Source organism: Calidris pugnax, unplaced genomic scaffold, assembly GCF_001431845.1.
Source record: "Calidris pugnax isolate Ruff unplaced genomic scaffold, ASM143184v1 scaffold310, whole genome shotgun sequence".
NCBI classification, from domain to species: Eukaryota; Metazoa; Chordata; class Aves; order Charadriiformes; family Scolopacidae; genus Calidris; species Calidris pugnax.
In genome coordinates, this window is record NW_015091031.1 from 189,196 (window position 1) to 202,995 (window position 13,800).

At 49.1% G+C, this 13,800-nt stretch overlaps 1 protein-coding gene across 1 annotated transcript in view; it reads right to left on the minus strand.

Moving 5' to 3' along the window:
* Positions 1–13,800, minus strand: part of ARHGAP39 (Rho GTPase activating protein 39) — a 70,214-nt gene that overhangs the window by 8,400 nt on the left and 48,014 nt on the right. The window contains exons 4-6 of the mRNA XM_014956108.1: positions 7,764–9,171; positions 3,922–4,483; positions 18–110 (exon numbers count right to left, since the gene is read on the minus strand). Coding sequence (XP_014811594.1) covers positions 18–110; positions 3,922–4,483; positions 7,764–9,171 — 2,063 coding nt within the window. The remainder of the gene's footprint in view (positions 1–17; positions 111–3,921; positions 4,484–7,763; positions 9,172–13,800) is intronic.

Here is a 13,800-nt window from a genome sequence, read left to right on the forward strand (position 1 = left end):
CGTCGGCAGGGCCCTACCATCGTGCTCCTCGATATAGGGCTTGGGTTTCTTTCTCAATTTGGGTTTCTTCTTATTGCTCCTGTCCAGGATGGCTTTAATGTGCTGGGTCACTGGGGAACAAACACAGCGTGAGGACACGGGGGGGGACGGGGGGGGACATGGCAGAGAGAAACAAAGCGGGAAATCAACTCGGAAAACGAGGAAAACGGAAAGGAAAGGAGGAAATCAAAGTTAAGGAAGGGGAAAGGGAAACAAGGAAATTAAGATCAAAATTAAAAAATGAAAAGGAAAAAAAAAAGAAAATCAAGGTCAAAGTTAAAGAAACAAAATGAAAAGAGAAAAAAGAAAAAAAAGATCAAAATTAAAGAAATGAAAATGAAAAGAGAAACAAGAAAATCAAGATCAAAAATAAAGAAACGAAAATGAAAAAAGAAAATCAAAATTAAAAAAATGAAAATGAAAAGAAAAAAAAAAGACTTGAAAAGAAAAAAAAGAAAAACCAAAATTAAAGGAATGAAAAGAAAAAAGAAAAAATCCAAATCCAAATGATAAAATAAAAAAGAAAACAAAAGTTAAAAAAATGGAAATGAAAATAAAAAAGGAAAAAATACAGACTTGAAAATAAAAAAGAAAAATCAAAAGTAAAGAAATGAAAATAAAAAAGGAAAAATCAAAATCCAAATTAGAAAAATAAAAAAGAAAACAAAAGTTAAAAAATTGGAAATAAGAAAAGAAAAAAATATAGACTTGAAAATAAAAAAGAAAAATCAAAATTAAAGGAATGAAAATAAAAAAGAAAAAATCGAAATCCAAATTAGAAGAATAAAAAATTTAAAAAAAGTTTAAAAAATGGAAATGAAAATAAAAAAAAAGAAAAAATACAGACTTGAAAATAAAAAAGAAAAATCAAAATTAAAGGAATGAAAAGAAAAAAGAAAAAAGAAAAAAGAAAAAAGAAAAAAGAAAAAAGAAAAAAGAAAAAAGAAAAAAGAAAAAAGAAAAAAGAAAAAAGAAAAAAGAAAAAAGAAAAAAGAAAAAAGAAAAAAGAAAAAAGAAAAAAGAAAAAAGAAAAAAGAAAAAAGAAAAAAGAAAAAAGAAAAAAGAAAAAAGAAAAAAGAAAAAAGAAAAAAGAAAAAAGAAAAAAGAAAAAAGAAAAAAGAAAAAAGAAAAAAGAAAAAAGAAAAAAGAAAAAAGAAAAAAGAAAAAAGAAAAAAGAAAAAAGAAAAAAGAAAAAAGAAAAAAGAAAAAAGAAAAAAGAAAAAAGAAAAAAGAAAAAAGAAAAAAGAAAAAAGAAAAAAGAAAAAAGAAAAAAGAAAAAAGAAAAAAGAAAAAAGAAAAAAGAAAAAAGAAAAAAGAAAAAAGAAAAAAGAAAAAAGAAAAAAGAAAAAAGAAAAAAGAAAAAAGAAAAAAGAAAAAAGAAAAAAGAAAAAAGAAAAAAGAAAAAAGAAAAAAGAAAAAAGAAAAAAGAAAAAAGAAAAAAGAAAAAAGAAAAAAGAAAAAAGAAAAAATCCAAATCCAAATTAGAAAAATAAAAAAGAAAACAAAAGTTAAAAAATTGGAAATAAGAAAAAATATAGACTTGAAAATAAAAAGAAAAACCAAAATTAAAGGAATGAAAATAAAAAAGAAAAAATCGAAATCCAAATTAGAAAAATAAAAAAGAAAACAAAAGTTAAAAAAAATGGAAATGAAAATAAAAAAAACAAAATAAAAATAAAAAAAGAAAAGGTAAAAAAAGAAAAAAGAAAAAAGAAAAAAAGAAAAAAGAAAAAAAGAAAAAAAGAAAATAAAAATAAAATGAAAGGAAAATAAAAAAAGAAAATGAAAACAAAAATGAGAATTAAAAGAAAAAATGAAAGAAAAATTGAGTAAGGAAAAAATAAAGGGGAAGAAAAAATAAAAAATAATTTAAAAAATGAAACGAAATACTAAATACAATAAAAATAAAGGGAAAGGAAAATTAAAAAAGAAAATTAAAATAAAAATGAGAGTAAAGAATAAAATAAATGAAATAAAAAATAAATACAATAAAAGTAAAGGGATAGGCAAATAAAAAATAAAAAAATACAGCTGAAAATAAATATTAAATACAATAAAACAAAAGGGAAAAAATAAATTAAATGAAAACAGCAACAAAAGTCAATGAAAGTAAAAAATAAAAAGTCAAATAACAAATTAAAAGCAAAATAAAGGTGACAATAGAAATGCAATACAATAAAAACAGGTGAAACTGGAAATGAAATCCAAACACACGAAATGGAAACAAAAATAAAAATAAAACCCCGAAAAATAATAGGAAAATGTAAATGAAGCAAAATTAAAATAAAATATAATTAAATGACAATGGAAATCAATATGATAGAAATGAAAATTGAGACTAAAGATAAAAATAAATGACTATAAAAGTAAAAATAAATGAAAAAAATAAAAAGAAATTAAAACAAAAATAAAAAATTAAAAAGAAAATTAATATTTAAAAGAAAATTAAAATTAAAAAAAGAAAAAATAAATGAAACAAAATAAAAATACATTAAAATGAAAACCAAAATAAATAAAATAGAAATGAAAGTGAAAAAGGAAAATTAAATAAAAATGATAAAAAAACGCATGTAAAATGAAAACGACATAAACCTGAAATGAAAATTAAACATGAAAACGGAACCAGAGGGTGACACCCCGTGGGTGAGGGTGGTGGGGCTGGTGGCCGAGGGCTGTGGGCACAGGCACCGCTGCTGAGGGGGGGTCTGGGGGGGACACACCTCTCCTGGCCAAGGTTTCACCACTGGTTCCACCAATCCAGGGCGAGGGAGGTGAAATGAGCTTGGCACCTCTGCTGCCGGCAGGATGCGGGGGGACACGGGTGGGCCCCCCAAGTCCCATCCTGTCCCACCAGCCTCGGGGATGCTCATGGGGCTTCCTCCACCACCATCTCCACCTTCCTCCTCCACCATCATCTCCACCTTCCTCCTCCACCACCATCTCCACCTTCCTCCTCCACCACCATCTCCACCTTCCTCCTCCACCACCTCCTCCACCTTCCCCATGACCACCTCGGTTGGGTTCATCTCCTCTTGTCTCCAAGTTGGCCAGATCCACCATGGCTCCAGGTGACGCCGGTGTCCCCCAGACGCCGGGGAGCCCGAGGGCACCCAAAACCAACCCGAGTGATTTAAGTTCCATCTCCCAAGAGTGCCCGGTCAACGGTGAAAATCTGGGACCCTCCACCTCTGCCTCAACCATCAGCCACTGGGAGATGGAACCAACCCATGGGATGTGGAGACGCCCAGCCCTCCAGCCGTGCCATGATGCTGTGGGTCAGATCAAATCCCACCACCATAAGATGTCAGTGAAGGAACGGGGATGGCCAAGCCCAGGACCGGAGAGGGGCTCCTCCAATTCCCACCAATTTGAGGTCAAACAGCCAAAATTTACGTCTCTTCTACCTTCCATGACCAAAAAACACCTTTGGAGCTGGGAATCAAACTGGGTCCCCTTCCACCATGGGGTTTTTTGATCCAAAGCTACTTGAGAAACCATCAGAAGCATCTGAAGATGGAGATGGTGATGGTGAAATCACAGAATCATAGAATCATTTGGGTTGGAAGGACCTCTAAAGGTGTCCTCATGGGCCAGGAGAACTCTTAGGGCCACCTCGAGTGGAGGTGACGCTGGGCCTGCAGCAAAGGTGTCAAAACTCATTTCATGTGGGGGTCTCGTGCTGGATTTCCATGCGCCAGGGAGGAAAGGACGGCGGAAAAGGCACCGCCGCGCTCGCTGAGGGCTCTTGGATGAGTTCCTCCCCCACCTTCCAACGAGGAGACCCATGAATACGAAGGGGAAAGGAGCAAAATAGTCATAAATAAACAAGTGTCAACATCAGGATGGGCCCCAAAGCCACCAGGGCAGCAGTTTCTCTCTTACCTTTAGTGTCATTCACTGGATCCATGTGCCTGTAAATGTATCCTTCTAGGTAGGAATGAAATTTGGGAGTGGGTGGGAAAAAGGCCAAACAAATGGCCATGAGCTCCCAGCCCCGGGCCAGGCTCTCGTAACGGAAGTTCTCGGTGGTCTGTCGGCACAGCTGGATGTAGAGCTCGTCTCTCAGACCCTGCATGCTCCAGCCTTTGGTGGCGATCTCCAAGGCCACGTTGAGCTGGTCCGTCTTGGCCCGCCGGTCCCCCATGTACATCTGAATGAGTTTAAATATCTCGCAGGCCTCTTTCTTGACGTTGCGGTCGTTGGTCATGATCATGGGTTTCTTGATGGACTCGCTGCTCCAGGCCAGCATGTTGGCGATGGACACCTTCCTGCGGAAGAGCCCTTGGGTGTGCTTGTTGAAGTGCTTGGAGGCCCAGTTCTCAATGTCCGTCTCCGAGGAGGGCTTCCGCAGGTTGAAGGTGGGGAAGACACAGCTGGCGCTAGGCATCATGTTCCTGGTCTGTCTGCTGTTCTCAAACTGGGCGCAGGCACCGAGATCCTCCGACTAGGAGACAACAGGCAGAGAAGTCAATGTTACTAACAGCATGGCTGCACTGCCAAACCAACCAACCAACCAACACCCACCCACCCAACCAACCACCAAACCAACCAACTGACCACCAAGCCAAGCAACCGTCCAACCAGCCAACCAACCCACCAACCAACAAGCCAACCAACCAACCGACCAACAAGTCAACCAACCAACCGTCCAACAAGCCAACCAACCAACTGTCCAACCAGCCAACCAACCAACCGTCCAACCAGCCAACCAACCAACCGACCAACCAGCCAACCAACCAACAAGCTAACCAACCAAATAACCAACCATCCAACCAAGCAACCAACCGTTGCAGCATTAAGAGGTTGCCCCACGCTCGCACCAAAAGCTATGTCCTCTCCAAGAAGCTGCTCCTCAGTCCCACCATGGGCAATTGGAGCTGCCCTGGTGTCAGCGGTAGAGATGGGTCATGGCACCGAGTGGCACCAGGAGGGAGGGATCTGGTGGGGACAAGGAAGGCCACCCAAAAGCCAATGTGCTGGACTCCCTTCCCATCTGGCACCCTGGTCCCTCAGGCTTTGCAGTCATGGCCAGAAGAAGCTGGTGGTTATTAATAATGTGGGAGGAGCAAAGGGCGAGTGGCTTCGGGCTCCACCAGTCCTTCGGTGGAGGTCCACACCATGGAGGGGACACACTCACCTGTGACCAGCCCTCCACAGAACCTCCTTTCCCCAAAGTCACATTCAAGAGTGGTTCTCCAGTGGCCACATAGCCAGGAGGAGACAGGTGGCTCCTCCAAGCCATAAGCAACATGGATGATGTTTCTTCAACAGAGGGACACAAGCTGCCCAGGAGCACCCAGCTGGGAAGGACCTCTGCAGAGCAAAAGCTACTCCCCTGCAGACCAGTGTCCTTCTACTGGAACTGGAACCAGCACAGCTTATGGATATCACCCCAGAAGATGGAGGGCTGACCAAAGAGCTGCTGGCCAGCATGGAGAAAGGCAAACAAGGACACTTGGGATGGGCTTGGGATGGTCCTGCAGCCAGCCAACGTGGCTTCACTGTCTGTCAGCTCCCTCTTCTTGGGTTTGGTGGCCCTGGGGACATGACCTGTGAGCAGGCAGGAGGTGAGCCCTTCCCTTGGCAGGGAAGAACATGCCACACCACCCGGAGGTGATGTTGTCCCCACCATGTGCAGGGGAACCATCTTGGTGGCCCTGAGCAGACACCATGTGCAAGGTCACTGCAGCACTGCCACAGCCTTGGGGGTGGGCTTTAGATGAGGAACAGAAGAAGAAAAGCAGGAGGCAGAACCAAGGTGGAAAGAGCCAGGGCCATGTGGAGATGGCAAGTCCAGGAGGGGACAAGGAAGCCACCCAAAGAGCCACCAGAGCTGCTGGTAGATGGTAGATGATTGAGACTCTGCTTCTTCAAACAAGTCATGTTTCTGGTCTCCTCGCTCAACAGCTCGTCCCTTCCCAGCTGAGGTCTCCTCTTTCCATTGACATCGCTCAGCTCCCATCTTCCACTGCGGTGACGATGGCAGGGACCTGACCATGGGGACACGGGGGCTTTACCCCTTGAGGGACCCATCCCTGCCATTGCTATGGAGGCCACATCACCCAAAAGGTTCTTCTGTATCTTCCAACCTGCTGGTCAGCTGAAGGCACGTAGGGCTTTCTGGATGGAAGGAGATGCGGCGTTTGCTCCAAGGCTTCTTGCTCAGTAGCCACCATTGCCGTGGGTCTTCCAAAAACTGGTCCACGAGCTGGGCCAAAGTCACTGCTGTTTATCCGGGCCACCCAGGAGAACCAAAGGACCACATCAGCTGGGGACAACAGCCTTCTCCAGCCAAGCCCAGTGGACAGTGTGGTCAGGCTGGGGAGTGACCCAGGCAGCAAAATATGATTGATCCTCTGCTGCCAGAGCCAACATGAAATTTCACTGCTGTTTATCCGGGCCACCCAGGAGAACCAAAGGACCACATCAGCTGGGGACAACAGCCTTCTCCAGCCAAGCCCAGTGGACAGTGTGGTCAGGCTGGGGAGTGACCCAGGCAGCAAAATATGATTGATCCTCTGCTGCCAGAGCCAACATGAAATTAGCTTCAGCCCTAATTAGCACAGTCCTAAATGAACTTGGGGGAAGTCCAGGGCTACAACCAGGGGACAACCAATCGGGTGGCAACGGCAGCTGGCCATGACCTCCTGACAGGGGGCTGCCACTGCCTGTCCCTTGGGGTTGACGCTCCTTCCAGCTCAAACCCAGAAGCAATCTCAAACATGCTGTGGGAGAAGAAGGTCCATGTGCCACCAGGACCAATGATGAAGGTTCCCCAGCTGATGGGGGCATAGGAAACCAAATTAAAACCACGTGACAATCTTGGACGTGATCACTGAATGGCTTTGGGTTGGGAGGGACCTTCAGATCATCTAGTCCAAGCTGCCCAACATGAGAAGGGACACCTCCCACTAGACCAGGTAGCTCAAAGGCCTGTCCAACCTGGCTGTGACAATCTTAGATGTGATCACTGAATGGCTTTGGGTTAGGAGGGACCTTCAGATCATCTAGTCCAAGCTGCCCAACACAGGCAGGGACACCTCCCACTAGACCAGGGAGCTCAAAGGCCTGTCCAACCTGGCTTTGAACCCCTCCAGGGATGGGGGTTCAGCCACAGCATCTCCTCCAGCCAGATGGGGACCAGATGTGGCATTTTGGGTGTCCCCAGAATCTCTTGGAGCTTTTGGAGGATGCTACGAAGCCCGGGGCTGAGCTGTCACGGGCTCGATAAGGGACATCTCCTGCATTGCCACCATCTGATGGTGTCAAGACGTGAAACACAAGCAGATGAGCTACTGCAAAGGACATGAGCCCCGTGTGTGAGCCAGGAGCACCCATCACAGCTGGGGATGGGTGCTTGAGGCTCCCCTGGGAGCTGGGTGGGTGCTCAGGGTCCAAGAGCTGGTTGCCACTAAGCAGCAACCAGACCAAGGGAGGAGAAACAAGACCTGAAGCCGTGGCACAGGGCTGAGGTGGCCGTGATGCCAACTGGGTGGCCAGGAGCTGCCCCAGAGGGCAACCCCATTGGATCTGCCATGGAGGCAGGGGACTTACAAGAGGAAGGAGCTTTAACCAGAGGGTGGTGGGGACAACCAGGGAGGGCGGTTGGGTCTTCCCAACCCAGCATGGCACCCAAGGAGATGCCACATGGTGGGGTGAAGGTCGGTGGCGCGGGGCACATGGTGAAGCCCCCCCAACGCCGAGGACATCCCCAAAGACGTTACCTGAGATGGATGCAGGTAGGGCTCGGGAGAGGCCAGGTTGGTCTGCACGGAGACGCTCTTCTCCAGCAGGATTTGAGGGAAGCCCAGCTTCTCGAAGGTGTTCCTCTTCCAGTGCTTGTTCTCCTGCTGTGCCAAGGCCTCGTCCTCGCTGAAGGCTCGCACCACCGGCCCCGGCATGGGCAACGGGAGGGCACCATCGCTCTCGTAGCCCGAACCGTCCTTTTGGGAATCCCAGCTGCTCCGTTGCTTCATGTGGTAGTGGGCTTGCTGGGCTTCCCAAGCCAGGCGGGCCTGGGCCAAGAAGGGTTCGGGGAAGCCCCGGCCCGCCTCGGCCTCTGCTGCCTTGCTCTCCGTACGGTTCATCGGTGACCTGTTGGGTGCCGGGGTGGCTCGTTCCTCCCCCAACATCTGCTCACCCAACACCTCCCGGTCCCCTGAGCCGTCGGTGGAGGAAGCGTTGGGGTCGTGGGACAGGGAAGGCTTTCGGCTTTTCCTCTTCCTGGTGGAGGGCGAGTAGCCGGTGGAGGACAAGGTGTCCTGTTGGCTGGACCATGACATGGAGTCCTCACCCTGGGCCACCTGGCCACCCGTGGGGCCAGGGCAGAAGTCAGGTCCTTCCATGCTGCTGTAGTCACCCGATTTGATCTCCAGGCGTTGGTCACGGACCAGGCAAGGGCTGTGCTGGAGCGAGTAGGAGCCACCAATGGGGTTGGGGGAATATTTGTGCCTCAACCCCGTCTTCATCTTGGGGCTGGAGCCCGACTGCTCGACGTAGACCAGTTGCCTGACGTACTCCTTGCCAGCGGGGCTGTACTCCAGGCTCATGAACCGGTCGGGACACTTCTGCTTGGTGAGGACCAACTGTTGGTAGGGCGAGTTGGAGCCTTGCTTGGGCGACTGGAGGAAGGGGTGAGGTTTTCGGATGGGCGATTTCTGGGGAGACCCGGCTTTGTAGCTCCCGCTGGCTTCGTACTGCATGTCCACGGGGGGTTCGTCGTAGATGGGAGCCTGGTACTCCATGGGGGGTTCCTCGTAGAGGGGGGGCTCGTAGGCGTAGCGAGGGGAAGAAGGTTGGGACTCGCTGGAGTGCTTGCGGTGTTGGGCTTGGAGAGGGGAGCAGAAGGAGTCCCCCCGGCCCAGGAGGGGCGAGCAGCTGCCCACGTGCTCGGCCCTCTTCAAGAAGGGCGACTGCTTCCTCTCGGGGAAGAAAACCGAGTTGTCGGCGTCGGGGGCGAAGGTTTGGAGGTTGGGCGACTGTTGGCCCCCCGAGGGTCGCCGGGAACGGGTGCCCGGTTGGTTTTCGGGGGCGTAGCCGTTGCCTTGGTGCATGAGGAAGCTGGGCTCGCGGTCCGTCACCTTGATGAGCATCCGTTCCTTGGTGCCGGCGTTCCATCGCAGGGACGACGTCCTGCGGGGAGAAACACAGCGCCGCCATCAGCCAGCGAAGCCCCCACAGGGGGACAGACACCCCCCATACTGTTGCCTCAGGACCCCCCCAGACCCTCAACCGCAGCAGAACCCAAAGGTTGGATGTGCCCAAGACCCTCCCAACAGATGAAGAGCGTGTCGGTGATGGTGAAACCAGGGCACTATCAGCGTCCCAAAGATGGTGGCACCAGCCCACAGCCCTCCCTGGATCCTAAAGACCTCAGGAACCCCTGGGGTGCACGAAGGATGCGAGGGCTGGAAAGTCAAACCCCCAAAAGCCTTGAAATCCCTTGGAGAACATCTCAAGAACCTTGGAGAACATCCCATCTTGGAGCAGAACAGCGATGGAGGAGCGAGCACGGCCAAGCGTTGGTGACAACCAACGGTGACAACCCCTTGGGGAAGACGTACGTTGGGTGACACTTTGATGGGTGTTTGCTTTCCCAGGATTAACCCATCTCACCCCCTCCATCCAGCCCCCCTGCCTGGGATTAACACCCTCCTCTGGCTCCCTGTTGGAGCTGGGCTTCGTTAAAACCAAGATAAAATAATAATCCCAAGCATCGTTCAACAAGAAGTTAAAGGCAAAAACCTTCAGATTTGTCCCCTCTGATGCAGAAGAACATCATGGTGGGGGCCCTGGGGGCTGCCCATGGTTTGGCTCCTGCGGGGATGCTAAATAGCTCGGGGTGGAGGGGCTTGAAAACACAACCCTGACCTCTGCAGAGATATCCCAGCCCCACAAAACGTACCCCAAGGCCATGGGGCAGCTTCTTCTGGCAGGACCAAAGTGGGGCAGAGAGGAGAGAGACAACTTAGCCACCTGCCTAAACCCACATGACGTGTGGACACCTCGATCTCCAAAGGGATGGAGCACCAGCCCCGCAGGAGGTGAGAGGAACTTCCCTCCATCCTCTTCATCACCAAAAAAAACCTCAGGGAGATCCCTGGATGGGATGATCATCTCAGCACAGGTCCCAGGATGTGCAGGAAGCCCATGGAGAGGGAAACAGGAGCTGGAGCGGTGGTGGTGGATGCCCGGGGCTTCTTCTTCTTGATGCCCAAGCCCCCTCCTCAAGGTTGAGGGAGGGGATTCTGCCCCTTTGCTCTGGGGAGAACCCCCCCTGCCCAAGTGCTGCCTCCAGCTCTGGGGCCACCAACATCAGAAGGACATGAAGCTGTTGGAGCGGGGCCAGAGGAGGCCACGGAGATGCTGGGAGGACAGGCTGAGAGAGTTGGGAAGGTTCAGCCTGGAGAAGAGAAGGGTCCAGGGAGACCTTCAAGCCTCTTCCAGTCCCTCAAGGGGCTCCAGGAGAGATGGGGAGGGACTCTGGATCAGGGAGGGAAGCCATACGACAAGGGGGAAGGGTTTGACCCTGGAAGAGGGGAGATTTGAGATGAGATATGAGGAAGAATACTCAGGAGAAGCAGCTCAGGGGAAGCACATCGTGTCACCAGCTCCTCCCCAAGTGTCCCACGTTGGCACAGAAGACACCGGAGGCGACGTGTCTGGGAGCACAGGCTGCTCTCCCAGCTCATCCCTCTCTCCTCCTCAGTTATTTTCTTGCAGCCACTTGTCCTTTCTGTCCTTCAGGAAAAAGGTGGAGCGAGTCCAATGACTGAATTTTGCAGGAAAAAAAAATATGCCCAAAAGAGGCAAATATATAAAAATATCTCCCTGTATGAGGCTCCACCACCTCCTGGCACCCTGCTTCTTGCTTGCCCACGACTTTGTCCTCGCTCCAGGGGATGTGGGGAACAATTTCTTCCTTCCCTTTCCGCAGCAGCCTTCTGAGCTCCAGAGTACTTGAGCCTCCTGCCAGCTTCTTGCTGTTGAAGACCTGCATGAGTTTGGGTCCCTCCTGGTCTCTCCATACTGGTTGTTGGATCTCAACCCCTCATCGAGCCCTTCCAGACCCCCAAAACTCCTTCCAACCCGGAGGAGCACACCCTGGAGAGCACAAACAATTGGAGAAGGATGATGAGGGAAAGCATTTCCAGGTCAGAAATGCCAAGAAACATTTGGCCTCATCGTCCACCATCAACAAGCTCAAACGATGAGTGAGGTGAGAAGATAGATCCGCTACGGAGAGTGCTGGGGACTGATTTCATCCCCTGCCTGCTCCATCATTAACAGGCAGATGTCCCACCAGCACTGAAAGGACCAGGGCGGCGAGTCCGAAGGCAGCCTGATGGGGCAAGAAGGAATTATGAACCCACCAGCAACAACCGAGATGAGATGTGGGGAAGAACTTCTTTGCTGTGAGGGTGGTGAGAGCCTGGCCCAGGTTGCCCAGAGAAGCTGTGGCTGCCCCATCCCTGGAAGGGTTCAAAGCCAGGCTGGATGGGGCTTGGAGCAACCTGGGCTGGTGGGGACCTAGTCCCCATCCATGGGGGATTGGAATTGGATGGTCTTTAAGGTCCCTTCCCACCCAAACCATGATCTCCAAAGACTATGCAGCCCTAGGCCAAATCTCACGACCTAGTCCCCACCCAGGGCAGTGGGATTGGCATTGGATGGTCTTTAAGGTCCCTTCCAACCCAAACCATGATCTCCAAAGACTATCCAATCTCAGAGCCAAATCTCACAGCTCCTCTTGGTTACCTCCTTGTGTTCCTCCATTTGCAAGACTCATCACACAAGGGAAGGATAAACAGAGTTATGGACCTTGTGGTGGGACAGGACCAAGCAAATTGTTCTCCTGGGAGCCAGCTTCTTCTCTACGGTGGGTAAAGAAATCACTTCTGGTCTCAGGTGTGACCACAAGCCAGGAGCATCAGCCCCCACCTCTCACTTCTGCTCACAAAAAGGTTTCCCCAATTAAATCTCTAAGCTGGGATGAGACCATACTGGCTCGTTAGTGATTTGCAGCATGTCACAGAGGAAGGGAAGACTCCAGGTGACTTCTTGGGGTCCACCAAACCTCATGGGTGGACAACTGGAAGCCAAGGTCTTAGCTATCTGCTCCAGGGCCACCTGAGAGCCCAAGTCCTCGTTACCTTTCTCCATTTTCCACATTTTTCTATTACACACAGACAAGTAGTTTAAACTCCAGCCCTATCCTTGGGTCCTTCATTTTTGGAGATGGGGTTGAGGTTCTTCTTTGCTTTTAATATGAACTCCCGGCGTGGCAGGAGGAGTCATTAAAGGCCGTGACGGCCGCCAAGTGATTAACAGCCATCGCCCTAAAAATATCATCAACCTTGGAAAGCCCTGGCAATACTCAGCAAAGCGGCGCTGCTGGAGCGGCACAAGCTGCTGTCACCTTGGTGTCATCAAGCCCCATCTCCTCCTGGTTCCACGGGTGACTCCAGCAGAGCAGAAGACGTAGAAGGTGTCCCCAAAGCCCCTCAGATGCGCCAAGGTGGGACCGGTGGGACCCCAAAGGCCAGAGGACGATCGGCAAAGTTATTTGCACAAGAGCAAGACATCTCTGAAGCTATGGGAGATCCACCTGCTGGTGTTCAACCAAAAAGGAGGAGGACACCAGCATGAAGAGAGGAGCAGCAAGCGATGCTCTGTGGAGAACCCTCTTCAGCTCCTCCACCATCCCTGTAGGGACTGAAATCACGTCCAAAATCCAGGTGTTTTCACTCAAACCAGGTGAAAGCACCTCTTAATTCCTTGGATTTGCCACCTGCATTAATATTTCAGGCAGCAGCCGGCATCTGGCAGCAGCGGATCCGAATAAAAATCCCCCCGGGGAGCGGAGCAGAGCCCTGCCCATCAAATCATCCCGCCCAAGTTAGAGCCTTCCATCAAAATATTAAATAACAGCCACCAATAAACCTGAAAGCTCCACCAGGATTATTGCTAAACACCAGAAAAACATCGCTACGGACCAAATTAAATTTTCTGCCCTCAAAAAACAAGTGTTGCAAAAGGCCCCCCCCCTTTTTATTTTTATTTTGTGTGTGTGGCTGCCCATGAGCAGCCCAGTTACTCCAAGAACTGAAAAGTGCTGGTTTAAGAGATAAAAAGGGAGCCCCGCCAAGGCTCGGACACCCTCCTGGCACAGGAGATCCCTCCAGAAATTCCAAATATTCCTGCTATCTCCGGCTTGGCACCCGGGTTCCCTTCGCTATTTATTTTTTTTTATTCCTCCTGGGGGAGGCAAAATTCATCTTAACGGCTCCCGAGTACATTTCCATGACAAACAGCTTCCCCAAATCCCTCTAATCTTCTATCGGCGAAATCAATTTCTTTGCAAATTTGCATAATTTCCAGGGGACCGAAACACGGCGTTTATTTTAGGGGGAGGATTTGATTTTTATTTTTTTCCTCCAAAAGCACTCGAGCGCCTTCTGCTCTTAAATCCTCCCTCCCCACTCACACCCCCCCCCCCCCTTCCCTTTCCGCAGCAGCCTTCTGAGCTCCAGAGTACTTGAGCCTCCTGCCAGCTTCTTGCCGTTGAAGACCTGCATGAGTTTGGGTCCCTCCTGGTCTCTCCATACTGGTTGTTGGATCTCAACCCCTCATCGAGCCCTTCCAGACCCCCAAAACTCCTTCCAACCCGGAGGAGCACACCCTGGAGAGCACAAACAATTGGAGAAGGATGATGAGGGAAAGCATTTCCAGGTCAGAAATGCCAAGAAACATTTGGCCTCA